This window comes from Coffea arabica, chromosome 11e (genome assembly GCF_036785885.1).
Source record: "Coffea arabica cultivar ET-39 chromosome 11e, Coffea Arabica ET-39 HiFi, whole genome shotgun sequence".
In the NCBI taxonomy this organism is placed as follows: Eukaryota; Viridiplantae; Streptophyta; class Magnoliopsida; order Gentianales; family Rubiaceae; genus Coffea; species Coffea arabica.
Window position 1 is genome coordinate 56,657,040 of NC_092331.1, and position 18,651 is coordinate 56,675,690.

The 18,651-nt window shown below is 36.6% G+C and overlaps 1 protein-coding gene and 1 pseudogene across 1 annotated transcript; both read right to left on the reverse strand.

Moving 5' to 3' along the window:
• Nucleotides 1–829: 829 nt before the first annotated feature.
• Nucleotides 830–2,615, reverse strand: LOC113718799 (UDP-glucosyltransferase 29-like). The gene has a single exon (XM_027243714.2). The coding sequence runs from the start codon at nt 2,595–2,597 to the stop codon at nt 975–977; it is 1,623 nt and encodes a 540-aa protein (XP_027099515.1). The 5' UTR covers nt 2,598–2,615; the 3' UTR covers nt 830–974.
• Nucleotides 2,616–15,420: 12,805 nt separating this feature from the next.
• LOC113717752 (beta-D-glucosyl crocetin beta-1,6-glucosyltransferase-like) lies at nt 15,421–17,247 on the reverse strand (annotated as a pseudogene).
• Between the last annotated feature and the right edge of the window lie 1,404 nt (nt 17,248–18,651).

Consider the following 18,651-nt stretch of genomic DNA (forward strand, 5'->3'; position numbering starts at 1 on the left):
TGAGTACGAAAAAAAGGAAAAGAAAACTTCTTTTAATGAACATCCATTTGGTATTTAACAGGAATACTAGAAAATAGCATGAATTTTGATCATTCTCCTCAACATAAGAAGTTACATGAAGTCATGAACATTCTAACAACTATAAAATTTGACAAAGTAGACTAACTCTGTGATTTTCTGAGAATGCTAATGAATATATTATCACTAATTTCTTACGTAATTCACGGGAGAAAATATACTTCTCATTGCAAATTAAGCACGTTAGAAATCTAAATGATCATTCCTTTCAGCCATTATTTTGTTTTCCTTTTGCTGTGATCCGTTGAACTGCCGGATAGTAGCGTTGATGATGCATCGTCAAAAATTATAGGCTATGTATAGTTTTCCTCGGTAACAGGATCACCACAATTCAGGATTCAATCATGGTTCGAAGTCTCGGCCGAGTCGTCACCGTCTCGGTCCCTACCAATACGATATCGTGACGAAACGATACCGAAATACTTGACTCGCCGAGAAATCGGCCGAGTCGTCACCGCGACGGATTGACTCGGGCGAGTCACACCGAGTCACACCGAGTTATCCCGAGTCAAGACGAGAAATCAGCCGAGTCACACCGCGACGGATTGATTTGGCCGTTTCTTTTGCTATTTTTTAATTATTTTTATTTAGCATACTTTTTTATATTATTAACAATTTTTAGAATATTAAATACTTTAAAATTTGCGTCTCACCGAGACCGTGACCGATATGTCGAGACCGATGTGGAACGTTCCGAGCCGCGACCGCGACCGCGACTGTGACTTTGAACCATGGATTCAATACGAACGCATTCGAAACAATACGGACGCCCATTTGATAACAATTTTACGTGCTTGAATACAAATAAATTTGATAGCAAAAAGACTAAATTCTAGAAGGGAGTAGTTGTTCTTATCAAACCAGGCTAAGTCATCATAGCTGACTACCAGATATTGTTACTTGTTCTTGCTGCATAATAACCTGAGCTTCTCTACTGCTTCTAGCAATTCTCCTTCACCTTCTTCTCTCAACTTTTTAGTCAATTCTCTAGCTTTTTCTCTCTGTAGTTCTCCCTCTTTCTTCTCAACGACCACCTTATTTATGACTTTAGTAACCTCGTCCCTCTTTATCTGTCCATCTTCGTCCTTGAGAATCTCAATACCAACACCAATCTCTACTGCAAGTCTAGCATTAATAAACTGATCATAAAGCATGGGCAAGGCTAACAATGGAACCCCATAATATATGCTTTCGATCACTGAGTTCCACCCGCAATGACTCACAAAACCACCCGTGCTTGGATGCCCAAGAATTTTAACCTGTGGTGCCCATCCATTCACCACCAACCCCCTCTCTTTCACCCTCTCGAGAAATCCTTCTGGTAAGGCTTCTTCAAGGGTAATGGCATTTCCCACGGGAAACCTAATTACCCATATGAAATAAGCATTACTCAGCTCCAGCCCATATGCCATTTCTTCCCTTTCTTCCTGGGACAAGAAGTATTCGCTCCCAAAAGAAACATAAACCACTGATGATTGATCTTTAGTGTTCAGAAACTTGATGATATGGGAGTTATTCTCCTCCTCCTTGGTATCATCTTCTGGTTCATGTAGAGGACCTAGAGCTAAGACCTTCTTCCCGCAAGATAAAGATAAGTGATCAATATATTTCCCCTCAATTCCTCTCCAGCTTTTCACCAAAATAATATCAGAAGATAATTCAAAGCACTTAGGAGATAACTGAGCTTCTTGGGGTTCGATTGTGCTGGATCCTTGGGCAATGGCTGCCATCCTGTTTATTTCATAATCCCTCATAAAAATTGAAGGAAAAGGGTAAGTCTCGTTAAACCCGGAGAATCCATACTTCAAGCAATGATAAAAGAAAGACATGTTTACTGCTCCACAGGTTACGAAATGAACAGAAGGGATATGATTCAGTGCAGCCAGCTCTGAAGCCCAAGGTTGGAAAACATCATAGATTAGCAAATCAGGTTTCAAAGTGTTGAGGATGTTTTGGAAATTGGTTTTTCCCATATAGAACACAATCTTGAGGGTTGATTTGAGATGGAGAGGGAGGTTTTTTGTTGTGTGATTGTGTCGAGGGAGTTCGGGCATATCTGGCAAATCCAGTAGTACTAATTCCATTGAATGATCGGAGAAGTACTCATCTAAGGTTTTGTTTTTGTTGATGAAATTCAAGTTGACCTCAGTGGAACAAAAATAAATCTGAAAGTTGTTTTTGGCGAGTCTCTTGGATAGTTCTAAGAAGGGAGAAATGTGGCCATGAGCTAGCCATGGGAACATCAGAACCCTGAATCTAGGAGGCGTATGAATTTTTTTTGATGTCTCCTCCATGGATGATAGAATGGTAGGAATCGTATGGGCGTATGGGTTGTCTTGGTTCTTGAAAGGGGTATTGTATGAAGCAGGAGAACTAGTGAATAAATAGCGAACGTTTGCTATAGGCAACACGTTCACGTTCACGTTCACGTTCATCCTGGACATTGAATGAGAAGAGACCAGTGTCGGTTGTATTCCAGGTGTCAAAGATTGGCGAGGGAACACAAAGGAGGAATACATATGCACTTCGCCATAGATCTTGAGGTCGTAGGTCGCAACTACGCATAAAGCATTGTAGCTATACAGTGCTTGCCTAACCCAACCATGTATTCAAATCTGGTCTCTCATCAATTGTCACAGATATGATTTTCTAAATTCAGATGGGTGTGTAATGCACCCGTTTGATTCGAGGGTGGTTAGTTTTTGTCGACTCTCTCATAGATCCAGTTAAATTCCTTTAGAATAGGTTAGAGTAAAAGTAGTACTAAATGTAGAATAGATTATTATCGAGTGTTGCACAACAAAAAAAAACCCACTCATGCATGTACATGCAATGTTAAATATCAATCCACAACCAAAGGTAAATGGATCTTTTTCAAGATATTCTCTCAGAATGTGCTTTTCTTTCTTGCCCTGCTAACTTGATCGTTGGAGGCACAATGGGGAGAAATTAAAGCCCTGTCCTCCTCTTTTTCAGGTCATTCACCACTAGAGTAGAGCCAACTCTAAATCTGTTGACAAATTATTATCATCCGATGGTTTATTGTAGTTGTGGTTCCCAAACTTCTGCAAAAGCATATACACCATCTGAAAATTTTTTGCTCCAAAATTATATATTTTCGGTCATGCTGGCCCACCTTAAACAAATTTTCTCCCCATTCACTGCTCCCAAGTAAATAATTAAGTAGTTTGACAATTACTGATCAAACCTGCAGATCAAACATCGAACGAGATCTTTCACTAAATTAATGCAATAATTCCAAATTATTAAGTTGTATTATTAATTTTGTTAAAAGCTTTCTACCTTCCGCGGCACACATCGACCTCAATAGTTGAATACTCGATGCTACTCTTCACTTTAACTGAGGGTTAAAGGAAGCTTTTATGAACTTGTAAAGTTGAGATTTTTTTTGTTCTCTTGAACAGAGGGCGTTTGATTGTTTAAGCTGAAATTTTGAAGCCAGTTAAACTACTGTCTACTGCACCTTAAATGAGCCAAGAAACTGGGGTGATTTATTTTTAGAAGGTTGCTCCCCGTGATTACATAAAAGAAGACATGCATGCAAAAAAGAAAAAGGATAATCCTCCAGCTTGTGATCTGCACTTGTCAAATTTACACTTCACACCCAATTCATTTTGTCAATAGATGAAAAGTAATAATGACTCTCGACACAGACGCGAATGCAATAGCCAGGACGAGAAAGGGTGTTTGGCAGATGATTTAGATAGCTTTACCCGTGAAAGATAACGTCCGCTGTTTTATTTCCAACTAGCTACATGACAGGCTTTTCTTCCTGCAGTTTGAATATAGGATAGGTTTGAAACATGACCAAATTTTAGCATTTGAATCAAATTTCATGTCCTTGTTTCTAAATTACAAGTTTGAAGGTTATTTTTATGCAAAATTTTTATTGTTTGCAAATTTCCTCCTCCTTTTCTTGAACTTGATTTAAGTTGATGTTTGCAACTAGCAAATATACCCCGCCTGCTCCCCACCCCATAATTACGACATAGAAGTTAAGAGAAAGGAAGACTGAACATCAATATACGTTCGGTCACTGTCAGAAATCAAAAGATTCTGAAAGAAAGCCAGTTTCACTACCATAACAAACTCCTTGAGAAAATATCTATTCTAAAGATTCAACGGGAAGAACGGTTGACCACGACTGGCCTCACAAGTTGAATTTTATCCCGTTCAAACCAGTTTTGGGTAAAATAAATACATTTTTTGGTATAATTGTGAATGTCATATCTATTTAGTTATGTGAATCGACAAATTCAAGTCATATCCGATTGTAACCGAACTTCCAACAAAAATGCGTAATTATTAAGCCAAACCGGCTCGAACTCGACAACCATGCATCAAGTTGTGAGGCCATGATCCCAGGATGAACCTGGATCGTTAAATCTTTGTTTGCGACCAAGTTTCGGTGGCGTCGAATCATTAGTTTTTTTTTTTTTTTTTATCGACGCAGGGGTGTTCGGGTCAATTTTTACGGAGTCCGACTAATTCCCTGCGACCCGGACCCGATGCCTCAATCTGATCCGAACACGATAAGTGTGCGGAGAAATCCAGCAAAGCGGAGACTCGAATCATTAGTCAAAGGACAGGGCTTTACTTGAAACCGGCCTAAAGTGAGTCGTTGCTCATAGGTCATGCCCACCTGCCCATCAAGGACAAGAGAACATGAAACCAGGGAAAATTTTTCGCTACTTTGTAATGGGACTGCATAATAGGAAGTACAATAAATTTTGACCATTACAGACTCGTTGAAACTATAAGTTCACATGCTATTATTGACTTTTTAAAAGAAAAAAATAGATGAAAATTTGCACAAGTGGACTCTGGCAAAAGAAAAGAAAAGAAAAGAAAGAAATGCATAAATATAAAACATTATGAAAAATGGCGTAACTGCTGTTTAATCAGTTTGTATGTTAACTATCAGTTGAATTTATTGCCTTTTTTTTCATATATTCTTTTCATTTTGCAAAAGATTTAATAAATATGGAATGACATAATACAAGATTCTTAACAGTAGTAATTAACAGTACAATCCTAAAATCCAACAGAAATTATCACCAGATGTGTAGGATTACTTACAATTGTGGCTCTTTAGACTGGGGTGCCACATCAACTGCGTCAGTAATACAACAATGATACCAATCTTGTCTAGGATAGATCCTTAAATCACTGCCATTGTACACCAATGGAACACACTGATGGTAAGTACAATAATAGATGCCGAGCAACATTATTGGTTATTCCCAAACCTGCACCACAAAAGTTGATTTGCCATTATTCATTTTTTTTTAAATTTGGTTTTGCTTTTTTAAAAAAAAAAAATTTTAAAAAATAAAGTATTAACTTTGATTAAATTTTTTACCTTTTGAATTTTTTATTTTCTAAAGATGATACTATTAATTTTTAAGTTTGAACAATATATCTTTTTCTATCTCTCAAAAATAAGTGTATTGTGTGTTTATATAGAGAATTAAAATCTGATCGTTGGAAAAATTAACGTTGCAAATTTACCGTTGCAAAAAATAAACCTGATCGAAGTTGCTAGCCAAAATTTTGTCCGGCTCTTAAATTTTGTAATGGGGGCCATCCATTACACGCATCAGTCCAAGAGAGTTTTGGTGGGGGCTCACGTCCCAATCTAAAAGAGTTTTGGGGAGGCCTACGCCCCAGTCTAAGAGAGGCTTTGGTTCGGTATTAAACCAAAAGAGCAAGTCATGAACCTTTGGGCCATTAAGCATTTAGTACTATTTAGACTATTTTGTGTTTTCAGTTTTATGTGCATTTTAGATTTGGGAATTATTTCCTAAAATTTTGTACTCTTTTACTGTTATAGTAAATTTGCTACTCCTTCGCCCATGGACGTAGGTCAATTGGACCGAACCACATAAATTTCGTATTTCACTATTTGATTTATTTGTTCTGTTATTGTAATTATTGAATTGTCAAAAACCCTATTATTCTCGTAGGTCAATTTCCTACGACCAAACCTAACAAATTGGTATCTGGTGGTGGTTCAATTCCCTCTGGATTACTCCAAAATCTCTTCAGGCCCTCCCGCTTCCCATAGAGTAGGAAACTATCGTATCAATAATAATAATAAAAAAAGTATAGAATGGGTGACAAGGCATGCAATGGGGCGAGAGTATATTCCCCTATCCCCAACCAGTTTTTTAACAAGGTAGAAAATTATTTCTACATAACCACTAGTCTTTGCCCTGGTGGCCACCATCAAGCCTTAAAGGCTTGATGGGGTGGGAGGTACTCTTGCCTCCCACCAATTGTCACATTAAATGTAGATTTGTTTCAAAAAATTCAAACGGATGCGTAGTACACCTATTTTGTTCGATAGTGATTCAGTTTCCTCTGAATTACCCCTGGACCTCCTTAGGTCCACCTCCTCCCCTTTGTGTAGGATAGATTAGGATATACTATAACTATCATCTCCAAAAAAAAAAATTTATTCCTACACCGCCCCACCTCCCATCCTATCAACCTCTAGGTATCCGTCCCAACTATCATCCCCACCAAATCCCAAACTCAAAATAATTTAAAGTCAACAAATAATCATTTCAGAATTGTCACCCACGCGTCACATGCTATGACTTCTACGAGTATAAATTTAAAGTCGGTAGTAGACGTTGTAGGCGCCTTGTACAAGTTCGATGACTATAATTTTGACGCATGCCGAACGTGGATTATACAGTAAAGTAATGTAGACATCTGCCAACCAGACATTTGTAATTACTTCCGACGGTCAAACCATCATATTAATAAATAAACAAACCCATCATTTCTCAACAACCAAAACTTAAGCTATGTTTTTTGTGTTTTTTTATTATTTCCAAAAGCGGCAGATATAAAAAATTGGAGAAAGAAAAAGTTTGGCAATTTGAAAACTTAAGTTATGTTTGATAACGCAATTCAACAATTAAATTTAATGGATTCAGATTTTAACATATTCAAACGTGTTTGATAATAAAAAATATAATATATGAATTAATTGAGTAGCATTAAATTTTTTAGATAAAACTTATTTCAAAAAATAAAAAATAAAAAATTTATTTTTATTATTTAATATGATATATATTTAAATATATCATATTTAATACCTTAATAATTCAGTAACTTAATAAATTTAATTTTAAATTTTAGATTTCAATTTTATCAAATACACTCATTAAAAGCTTGACGAAGAAACGGTAGAATGTGCTCTATCCCAAATTAAGAAAACCGCACATGGAAAAAGAATAGGTTTATAAGCACACTTGAACTAGTCTAAAATATTAGCTAGACCGTGCTACTAAAGCGGTGCTACAAATTTGATAAACAACTCCAATCACGAGGAGAAAAGTCACGGGCTGCTGGTACTTCCCAGAACACGCGTTTTAATTAAAGCGCGGAAAGGATGACACTTACGTAGTAACGTAGATATGAAGGTTTCTGGGTTGTTGGCTCTTCGACTCCAGTCCAGGAGCTGTGAACTGCAATGTGTTTTCCTGTTTCGAAAGGTCGGTATGTGCAGTGTGCACCCATCAAAGCGGTATATGAGGTGGGTTCGGAACCTATGGTCAAAATTCCAATCAAGAAAGAAGTGCAAAACTAACGTCCATTCATATTGCTATATTTTTAGATAAGATTTTTGGAATATTCTCTTAACATGTTTTTAATGATTTTTTTTAATCTTACATGTATCATATTGTCACAGTATATATTTTGTACAAAAACTCTGAAGTACTCCCATCTAAATAGATTGTAATAAATTCTTGAGAATTTTGTAAAATAAAATAACAAATGAGTTATTCTTTTTCCTTTTTAAATTTTTTCAGTGAATCAATCCCATAAACAATTCAATCATTGGACTCAAAGGCAATATATTTCTAACCCCAAATGTTTTACAATCATCAACAACCAATTTCGCTATACATTTTATATACTTAAACAACAATATATAAAAATATAATAAATGTTTTTGCTCGGCTCGTGAAATTTGTATCTAATTATCAATTCCTCAATCTGACTTCAAATAAATCCTATTGAGACCATCAATTGTGTGTTACCATGGTCATTCCAGGAAAAAAAATATATATGTAACGTAAAAATTAAATCAGTTTGGCTAATGGACATCCAATAAACACTTGATAAGAAGGGTGTTAAATATTAGTTTTTTTAAATAAAAAGTATAATTAATTTGAAAAAAACTATTTAAATGTAAGGGATGTAACAATTATTACTGTGTGTCTTGACATGATAAGCTAAATATATAATTTAGCTCTTGACATCGTTGAAAAAAAAAATCCAAATTAAAAATTTCAAAAGAAACATTTGTCAAAAGCAGAGTACAGAATCAACTTTCCGATGATGATGACAGGACAAGTAGGGACAGAGCTGTCATCATACATCCTCCCACCACAACCACAACCACAACCACAAGGTTCACAACCACAGAATCAAAATTCTAGTTCCAACCAAAAGACAAAACTCTTTCAACCACCCACCCCCCAGTTTTCTTCTCAACTTGGGCCCTGTCCATTTCTGTTTCACGTTTCGGTGGTCACGTATATCGACCGCAATCTCCTTACGTCACCTTCTTGGCGTCATCCTCTGATCACACCGGAAGATATTTTATTTTTCTCTTTCCTGACTCCTAAATCCACCTCTCGTTTTTTAAACTATTTACTTGCGACATTTGACAAACCATGTCAAAAATAACATCGCACTAGCGTGCGCAGCATCATTTTCTTTCTTCTTTCCTTCTCTTTCTCGCCGGAGAATCAAGAAAAGTGCACCCTTATCAGCGACCTAGCCTCGTATTCCGCAGTTGTTGTACATGGAGGTGGAGAAGAGAAAGCGGTTTGATGAAGAAGCAGTTGATGGGAAAAAGGTGAAGGGTTCGAGGAAGGAAGCTGACGGAGGAGAGAAGGCGGCAGCGGCTGCAGTGGGGTTGAAGATGGAAGAGACTGACGGTGGCGACGATGATGGAGAGGTGGAGGAGTTCTATGCTATATTAAGGAGAATCCAGGTGGCAGTTAAGTATTTCCAGAAAAGTAACGGCGGGAGCAAGAAGAACTCGACGGCGGCTGTCCCCTGGAGTCCTAACTTTGAACGGGAAGATTTTGAGGTGGTTAACGGGGTTAAAAGTCAAGAAAGAGTGGAAGACAATGTGGGCTTGGATCTTAATGCCGACCCTGACCCTGTTCCTGAATAGTGAATAGTAGTGCTGTTCAAGAAAACTTTAATCATCCCTAGTTTCCATGTTTGCCTTTTTTGTTCTTTTGTTGCTCCATGGTGTGTTGATGGATGATTCCCTGATGTTATGGCATTAACACTAAACTCGTCTTAACTGCGATCTTATTTTGTTCTTTTCTTCCTTTTCTGTTTTGTATTTTTTAAATACAGTAGTAGTATGTGTAAATAATAAACGTCTTGATGTTTAATAGTGGAGTCATAGAGAAGAACGGTTCTGAAGAATTTTAAAGTTAGATTTTTTTTTTTTTTATCGTTTTCAACAACGTTAGCACGAAGTTTGTCTGGTGAACTTTCTGCCAGCTCCTTGGGACTTGCGAGGAAGTTTACTAAATTGGAGCCTAGGGTGCAGAGTGCAATCCTGTTGGCTCTTGGTTGCATGGTCAGTTAGAAAAAATGTGGAAAAGAAACAAGGGATAGCTTCATAAGCTTCCTCCCTTAAGGTTACTGTCAATTGTAGCCATCTTCCTTGAAGTTTCTGATAATTAAGGCCTTAGAGTGTGTTTGGACAGCCAATTATTTGGCCAAATATATTTGCTGACATCACCATTACAATTTTCAATACACCTTTTTATCTTCCCAATTACTTTTTTATCTCACATACATCACATCACAAAAAGTGTTACAGTCAAAATATTTCAAATAACTTACAATCCAAACACACTGTTTGGATTGTCATTTTCCGTGATCACATTTTCGTATCACCTTTTTTTCTCATATATATCTAATCGCTACAGTAATTTTTCCATGAAAAATGACGGAAAATGCAATCCAAACACAACCTAAGGTTTTTGAAATTATCCCAAGAAACCACAATCGTACAGGGATTGAAGGTTAATGTTGAAGCACTATCAAGGATAAGAGAAATGATCAAGGTAAATTTGATGGACTCTTTAAAGGTGCCTTTGTGTTTGGATTGCATTTTTTCTGAATTTTTTGTAACGATTTGATGTATGTGAAAAAAAAAAGGTGATAGGAAAATGTGTTCACAGAAAACGTAGCAATTTTTTGACGGAAAATGACTGTCCAAACACAGCTGTTTTTCCTTGCTAGCACCGGTACGGTCACGCCAGCAACAGAATTTCACTCTGTGAAATTCTTGATAAAGTTCTGAGCGCACAAAGTAATTAGAAAATCTCATGGGACAAAACAATTTGCCATCAAAGGTGAAATAATATTTCTAAAACGTTTATGATTCGCAAAAAAAAGAAAAAAGAACTTGTCAAACTTCTCCAAAAAAAAAAAAAGAAATGAAAATTCACTTAGAACTTGTCAAAATTGTGGATTTTGGAATATTATGCATGATGGCAAAAGGGTTCTTCTCAAGTTAGCAGGCGTAATAAGATTTTTATTTTTGCCATTTTTTTAAAAAATTTTTGAGCACCACAGGGCTTATAGGAGACTACCACAAAAGTGAACCGCTGTACAGAGACAAGAAACTAATTGATTTTGCAAGGTTTAATACTCAAGAATCTAACATAATAATTGTTTGTGTACTGATATTCTTATCCCTACATTCCATTTATCTTCCCAATAGATAGATATCACAGTATAAACAAAGTTTGTAACTCTTTGGAATGGGTGGTGGTCTTCTCATTTTTGCGAATGTATTGGGAATCCAAAGCGAAAATGTTGACAGGTATAAAAATTAATTGCACAAGCAAATTAGGTTACATTACATAGAGTCAAAGCCCAGAGAGGCTAGAGGATTAAATTTAATATGAAACTCCTGAATTGTATATATGGCTGTGAAAGAGTTCGATAAAAAAAACCACCACTAAACTGATGTATGTATGATATTGACCTAACGTCCAAACTGGGAGGGCACTAAGATATTAGTACGTTTTTGTCTTTTCATCCTCAGATCCATTAAATATATACTGTAGAATATATCTTCAGGTGTAAATAGTTGCACCCACATGCATGCCGGTAACCCACAGAAATGATTTGGATTTTTTTAACGGGTGATAATAAGCATTTGATAATACAATTAAATCACATTCAATTTATTATCTGGAACATTTATCCGAATTATTATTATGGAACATTTATTAGACAAATTCAAAAAAAAAAAAAAAGAAAAGGAAAAGAGTACGGTGCGTTTTAAATGAGCCATGACCCGTTCAACTCCCTCTATAACAAGTTTGATCCGAATGATAAGTAAATTGATGCCTTCGAAGATAGCGTGCAGAAACATCCGATGGAACGTGACAAATATAACAAATTTACTATTGTATTATGCACCCACTTCTTCCACTATATTATATTATATGTATTTCTTGACGACTCAAAAGTCTGCTATTTAACTCGTCAAAAAGATCAAGAAAACAAATTGGAGCGGAGAATACCTGGCGCTTCCGTTATCCCCCTGACGTCACAGTCCATGCGTAAGCATTTCTGCGTCACTACATCTTTTTTTTCTTTTTTCAAATAATAAAAATCAAAAGCAAATCCGGTGGATTTTTAGTATCGAAGACTCCAAGTCAGTCTCTTAACAGGTGTTTGCTTCGTATTCCAATCTCGGACTCGAAATCGACATTTTAAAGCCTGCTGTGGTTTTGATTCTGCCTTTTACACGTGTATAGGGCTTGTTTGGCAAATAAAATTTTAACCAAATTTATTTTCTACCAGTTTTTTAATAATTTTAATTACAATATTTTCAAAATTTTCTTAAAATTTTTAAATAATACACTTCAAAATACCAAAAAAAAAAAAAATAAAAAATTCTCTTCTCCTTTCTTCTTCTTCTTCTCCCACGTCAACCCACCACTATCTCCGGAGCTAGTCACCTTTTTCGACGTTGGTGCCAGTGGTGGTAGAGGTAAGTTTTTTTGTCCCTCTCTTCTCCCTCTCTCTCCCTTACTCTCCTCCTCCTCCCATACCCTCTTCTCCTCTCTTCCCCACCACCTCTCCTTTCCCCGCCACCTCCCCTCCCTCCCTATGCAATTTGGCTTGCCGACCAAATCTACCCTTTTCCTCGCCACCCTGTCCCTCCCCTCCTGCGTAATCTGGCTCACGCGATCTACGTAGAGGAGGGAGGGGCAGGGTGGCGGGGGAGGGAGATGGGAGGAGAGAGATGGTGGGAAAGAGGGGAGGAAAGGGGGAAAGGGAAGAGGAGGAGGAAGGGAATAGGAGGAGGAGAGGAAGGGAGGGAGAGGGAAGGGGAGAAGGGAGAGGAAAAGGTTTAAAAAAAAAAAATTCTGCTATTGCTGGCGGCCGGAGGGGGAAACAGAGGATAGTGGGAGAGGGAGAGAGGGAGAGAGAAAAATGCAAATGCAAAAAAGAAAATTTGTTGTTGCTGCTGCAACTTCTGGCTAGGGGAAGGAGAAGGGGAGGAGGAGGGAAGGGAAGGGGGGAGACAAGGAGAGAGAAAATTGAAAAAAAAAAATTTCTTGTTGCTACTGCAACTTCTGGCTCGGGGATGGAGAGGGGCAGAGGGAAGGGAGAAAAAGAAGAGAGAAAAGAAAAGAAAAAAAAAAGAAAGAAAGAAAATTTCATTTTCAAAATTTTTTCTACAATTTTTACAGTAAATTACAATAAAATTTTAGATAAATATTTAAAAAACTCCTTTGTCAAACGAGGTCATAGTTTGGAAGTGAAATGAGTTTCATTTTATTAAAAATTTAATCAATTTGAAACTTTGCACTACAAGTGAGGAATAATAAGAGGTAACATCTAACGATTTCATTTATATTGAATTATTCCTATCATAACATATAAACAAAGTACGAATACGTTTAATTTTGATATTCATTCTGTCCCATTACGATACCCATATAAACAAATACCTCCTTTAGATCTATAGTCAAAAATAGGTTATGGGACTAAATTGGCGTACTTGTTATATGTGAGACTATTTTAAAATTTTAATATGTGAAAGACCCCAAAAAGGATTTTCTTTTTTTTTTTTAAAGAATGTGAAGTACTATTTTGGTCATTTTCCCTATAAAAGACGTACAAATTCTTCTTAAATTGTTTAGTATGAAAATGTTAAATCCTGAATTGTGGAGATTTGAAACACCTCATCTATCATTGATATGTATGGTGGCCCAAAAAAAAAAAATTTTTTTTTGAAGCTTGCCATGCAACATAGAGGAAAATTATGCACACTCGTGTTTAATCGATCGATACATCACTTTCTTTTTATGAAGAAATTTGATCGTGACAAATTTGGCAAAGCATAAGGTCCATGAATTTTTCTTCTTTGACGGAAAATGAACCCAAACAACCCAAACCAAACAATTCACAACCTACGGACATGTATGAAAAGGAAATATTTGTGGAAGAAAACAACATATCAGGCGATAGCTCGCTTTTAAACGAGCATTTTTCACCCAGAAGCGAAACCTACGGCCTGTAATGCGACATAAGAAATGACCCAATAAACTATTTGCACTAGAAATAGGAGGTTCTTCAATCTCAATTTTTAACAAGACAAATAATGGGCCAACTTCCTACTTTTGTCGTTGGAACTTTGTTTGCAATCCAGATTTCCAAATTTCATCTTCTCGGTCAAATTCCAGTGGCTCAAACCCACGGATGTAAACATACAGCGCTATTTTGCGACGATGGGAGGTGGAACTTTTTCCAATATTTCTCCCCCCCAACACATAGTTTTAGTAAACGTAGAAGTGTGAACAAGAGGAAGGACTACGAATTCTCTAGTAATAACTTGAGATTCAGCCCAAAAGAAGTTTGACTAACTTGAGAGTAATATATAGCTTGCGAATTCTCTATTGTTTTTGATACTTGTAACTTGATGGATTAAAGCTTTTAGTTTACATAGACGGTCTTTAAATCGTGCCACAGAAGTCAAAATACAGCATTTTAAACTTTATTGGAAGATGGCGATGAAGGTTGTTATATCGTTCTGTGGGCACGAATAGATGGACCGAGCTTCTCGAGCCTAGCCACAGACTTGCAAAAACAGCACAACAAAAGAGGCAAATAGTCGGGCTAAATCTTTCGAGACGACTCCGATGTCCAAGTCTAACTAGAAGTTCAGGAGTTGAAGGCGAGCATTTAAACCGCTGAGGGGATTTATGTCCTCTAGCTTTGAATATGAGGGGGACGTACCTCCTTTTTTTGTCATAATTCATAGGTGTTCGGTGTTTCTATCCGTTTTACGGTTTGCGACTAATTCTGTTTGAATCGGATCGAATCCCTTATAAAGGAAAGCTCTCCCAACATTATTTTTTCTATTTTCATGAATTTCGAACCGAAAATCTCATGATTAAGTAATCCAAACTCCTACCACTTGCACCAAAGATTACCCGAGACCTCATGGGACATACCTCCTTGGAACCTTATTCAAAGATCACCGTTTCTATTCTCACTTATTACTGCGTGGTGCATCTTTGGACCGGGTTGACGCAAGTCAGGATGGATACCCCTATGACGGGAAAAAAAAAAAAAAGAAAGAGCATGAGGTGGAGGGGACATTTATGCCCTCTTGATGCAGTATGAATTTCGAAAATCGAGGATAATGTGTCGGTCACAAAGAATCATAGACTTGTGGCATGTAGTATCTGTCACATGTCAGATCCAGTGTCAGAGGTGGGCGCGAGTCACGTGCCCACGAGAACGATTGGGTTGGGTTGAGCACATCTGAGGCTTTCGGTAATTGCATGAGGAGCCGAGGCAGTAACCAGGTGGTTCCACAACTGTCAAAATAGCAACATTAGTCCGACAATTGGCAAAACAATTATCTCACAAGAATAAGTTTTGATCGATCGAGGATTTTTATGAAAAAACGCAATTACTAAATGCGTTTAAAAAGAAAAAAAAATCTTAGATTAACATATGTTTGGCCCAATATATATTTTAATGCCTTGTGCATTATGGCTGAGCTTTTCATAGGGGAGTTTCAGAGTGCAGGGTTTATATTACCACCCATATTACAAAGGGATTGTGGGATCGTTGACCTGAAACTCCCCTACCAAAAGTTCAGCAATTAAGCACAAGTCATTAAAATATAATGGGCCAAATATCTACAGGATTTAAGAAATTTTTTCTTAATTATTTAGGGATGGTTTGATCATTGATCTGCCACAATGTTTGTCGGATCAATTCTGCCAATTTCACATTGTAACAACCTGTATCAGTAACGCCGATGGCATCAATCGAAATGAATACATATTACAACTGCAGTTTAGCTCCATAGCAATCGGTACGGGGTTTTTAGGGGAAAAAAAAAATGCTGTAATGATAATCCTTGGCTTGTACTATCAGCATATGAAAGGTTAATCATTGAATATCTGTCTCAAACATTTTCTATCATATCTATCCATCCCAGATTCAGCAGTTCTGCTACTTGTTCTTGCTGCATAAATTCTTTAGCTTCTTTATTGCTTCATGCAACACTCCTTCTCCTCCTCTCATCTTGTTAGTTGTTACTCAACTCTCTAGCTTTTTCTCTCAATAATTCTCCCACTTCATTCTCCAAAGCAACCATTTTTATGGCTTTAGCCACCTCTTCCCTATTTGTCTGCCCGTTTTCACCTCTCAGAATCTCAATACCGACACCAATATCTTCTGCAAGTCTAGCTTGAAGAAACTGGTCATAGAACATGGGCAAAGCTAACAATGGAACCCCAAAATACATGCTTTCTGTCACAGAACCCCATCCACAATGACTCAAGAAACCACCAGTACTTGGATGCTCAAGAATTTTAGCCTGTGGTGCCCATCCATCCACCACTATCCCTCTCTCTTTCACCCTCTCCAGAAACCCTTCGGGTAAAGCTTCTTCTAGGGCAATAGAATCTCCCACAGGAAACCTAAGTACCCATATGAAGTTAGCATTGCTCAGCTCCAACCCATGTGCTATCTCTTCCCTTTCTTCCTTCGACAAGTAGTATTCGCTCCCAAAAGAAAGATAAATCACTGATGATTCATCTTTACCATTCAGAAACTTCATGATATGGGAATTATTCTCCTCCTCCTTGGTATCATCATCTTGAACATTAAGAAGATTTAAAGCTAACACCTTCTTGCCACAGGAGAAAGAAAAGTGATCTATATATTTCCCCTCAATTTCCCTCCAGCTTTTCACCAAAACAAAAGAAGATAGTTCAAAACACTTGGGAGAAAAAGCAGCATCTTCGGGTAAACTTTCTTTGGATTCCTGGGACATAGCTATCATTTTCTTCGTTTCATAATCCCTGTAATAAATTGCTGGAAAAGGGTAAGCCTCATTAGTACCATCGATTCTACAGTTAACGGCATAATAAAAAAAAAGACAAGTTTACTGCAGCAACTATTATGAAAAGAACAGAAGGGATATGATTCAGTGCTGCCAGCTCCGATATCCATGACTGGGGAGCATCATAGATTAGCAAATCGGGTTTCAAAGTGCTCAGGATGTTTTGGAAGTTTGCTTTTCCCATATAAAATGCACGCTCGAGGGTTGATTTGAGATGGAGTGGGAGGTTTCTTGTGGTGTGATGCTGGGGAGGGAGTTCAGGCAGATCTGGCAAATCAAGTTGTACCAGTTCTATTGATGAAATCTCATCAAAGGTTTTACTTTTCTTGATGAAATTCAGGTTGATCTCAGTAGAACAAAAGCATATGTGGAAGTTGTTTTCGGAGAGTCTCTTGGATAGCTCTAAGTAGGGAGAGATGTGGCCATGAGCTAGCCATGGGAACATCAAAACTCTAAATCTAGGAGCACTAGATTCACTCATTGTTCCCTCCATGGATGATTGAATGGTTGGGAATCCTAAGGCTTTGTTGGTTCTTTAGATTGGGATGTATATACAGCTGGGGTAGTATGATGATTTTCTTTGTCCTTTAGAACGGGATGTATAATCGAGGAGTGCTCTGTTAGTTTTCTTTTATATTCAGAATGGGATATGTGAACAGGATTCTTGCTTTTGGTGTAAAAAAAAAGCTTGAAAGACAGACTTGGCGTACAAATTCACGGTTGAATGCATAAATCATCTGCTATATGTCCTAATTATATGAAATTTCTTACCTCATTATACACGACCAGCCATAAATATGTTTTTCATCATCATATATCATTTTAGTAAGGACTAATATTGTACACACGGTGCATATATAGTATGTGTGAATGCATGCCATGAAATTCAAAATTGAATTTAAACTTCAATTTTTGCTTATATGACATGGATCTTCTATATATCCATGTATGTATACACGGATTATATAATATTAACCATTTTAATTACATTTGGCAAGCTTTACTATGACCATTGAACAACTTATACATTATCCTATTTAATAGTCAATTAAAACTTGCCAACTAAATAGTCAAGAGTCTAGTTGGCAAAATAATGCTTATTTGATAAGATAAAAAGGTGCTCAAAATAAACTACACATTCACAAGTTTTGGTGTTTTCTTTGCTACAACGATAACATTCTAGGGAGGACATTTGATAAACCACACAAGCTTTGGTGCTTTTTTTTGGGTGCTTTTTTTTTTTTTTTTGGCTACAACGATAACATTCTAGGGGAGGACATTTGATAAACCACACATTCACAAGTTGTGGGCTTTTTTTTGCTATAACATAACATTTATATAACCTAATTTATCCTATTTTAGGGAAGGGGGAGGAGGAGTCTAAAAAAACTGTATAATAAACTAACACAAAAGGGTGGTTTGGCTTCTCTTTTAGATTTTTTTTCACTATAGGTAGAGTTTAAACACTTGATCTAATCCTACAAGTCCAAAGAGGAACTCAATCCCTTTTTGGCGGCCACTAAATTAAAGCTCGGTGGTTTTGGATAAGTTCGGATGTTTAATAAATAAAAAGGGTTATTATCACTTTATCTCTTTAAACTATATCACTACTATCAGTTCACCTCCTAACGTTATCTTTTAGTCACTTTACCCCCATAAGTAATTCAACTCAACATGTTAAGAAATTTTGGACAAAAATACCCTTTTATTTTATAGCATTATTACATTATCACTTTATTCATTTAAATTATAGTGATACAATCACTTTCATTCCTAAAATTATTTTCTAAACATTTTACCTCATCGTTAATCTAACTAGTATGATAAAAATATTTTAAATATATTTACCCATTTTTATATATAATTAAAAATAAAAAAGTTGGAATGGTTATTCTTTTTCTTTTTTTTTTTTACTTTAAGAGATCGAAAAACATAAAAATAAAAGGGTTATTTCAAATTTCTTTTTTTCACATTTATTAATACTAGGAAAAGAAAAAGAGATAGGAAAGACGGAGACAAAAAATTAGATTTTGCAAAAAAAGAAAATAAAGAAAAATCTAATATTATCGTATTACTTTAAGCTATGAATAAGAGTTGACTGTACT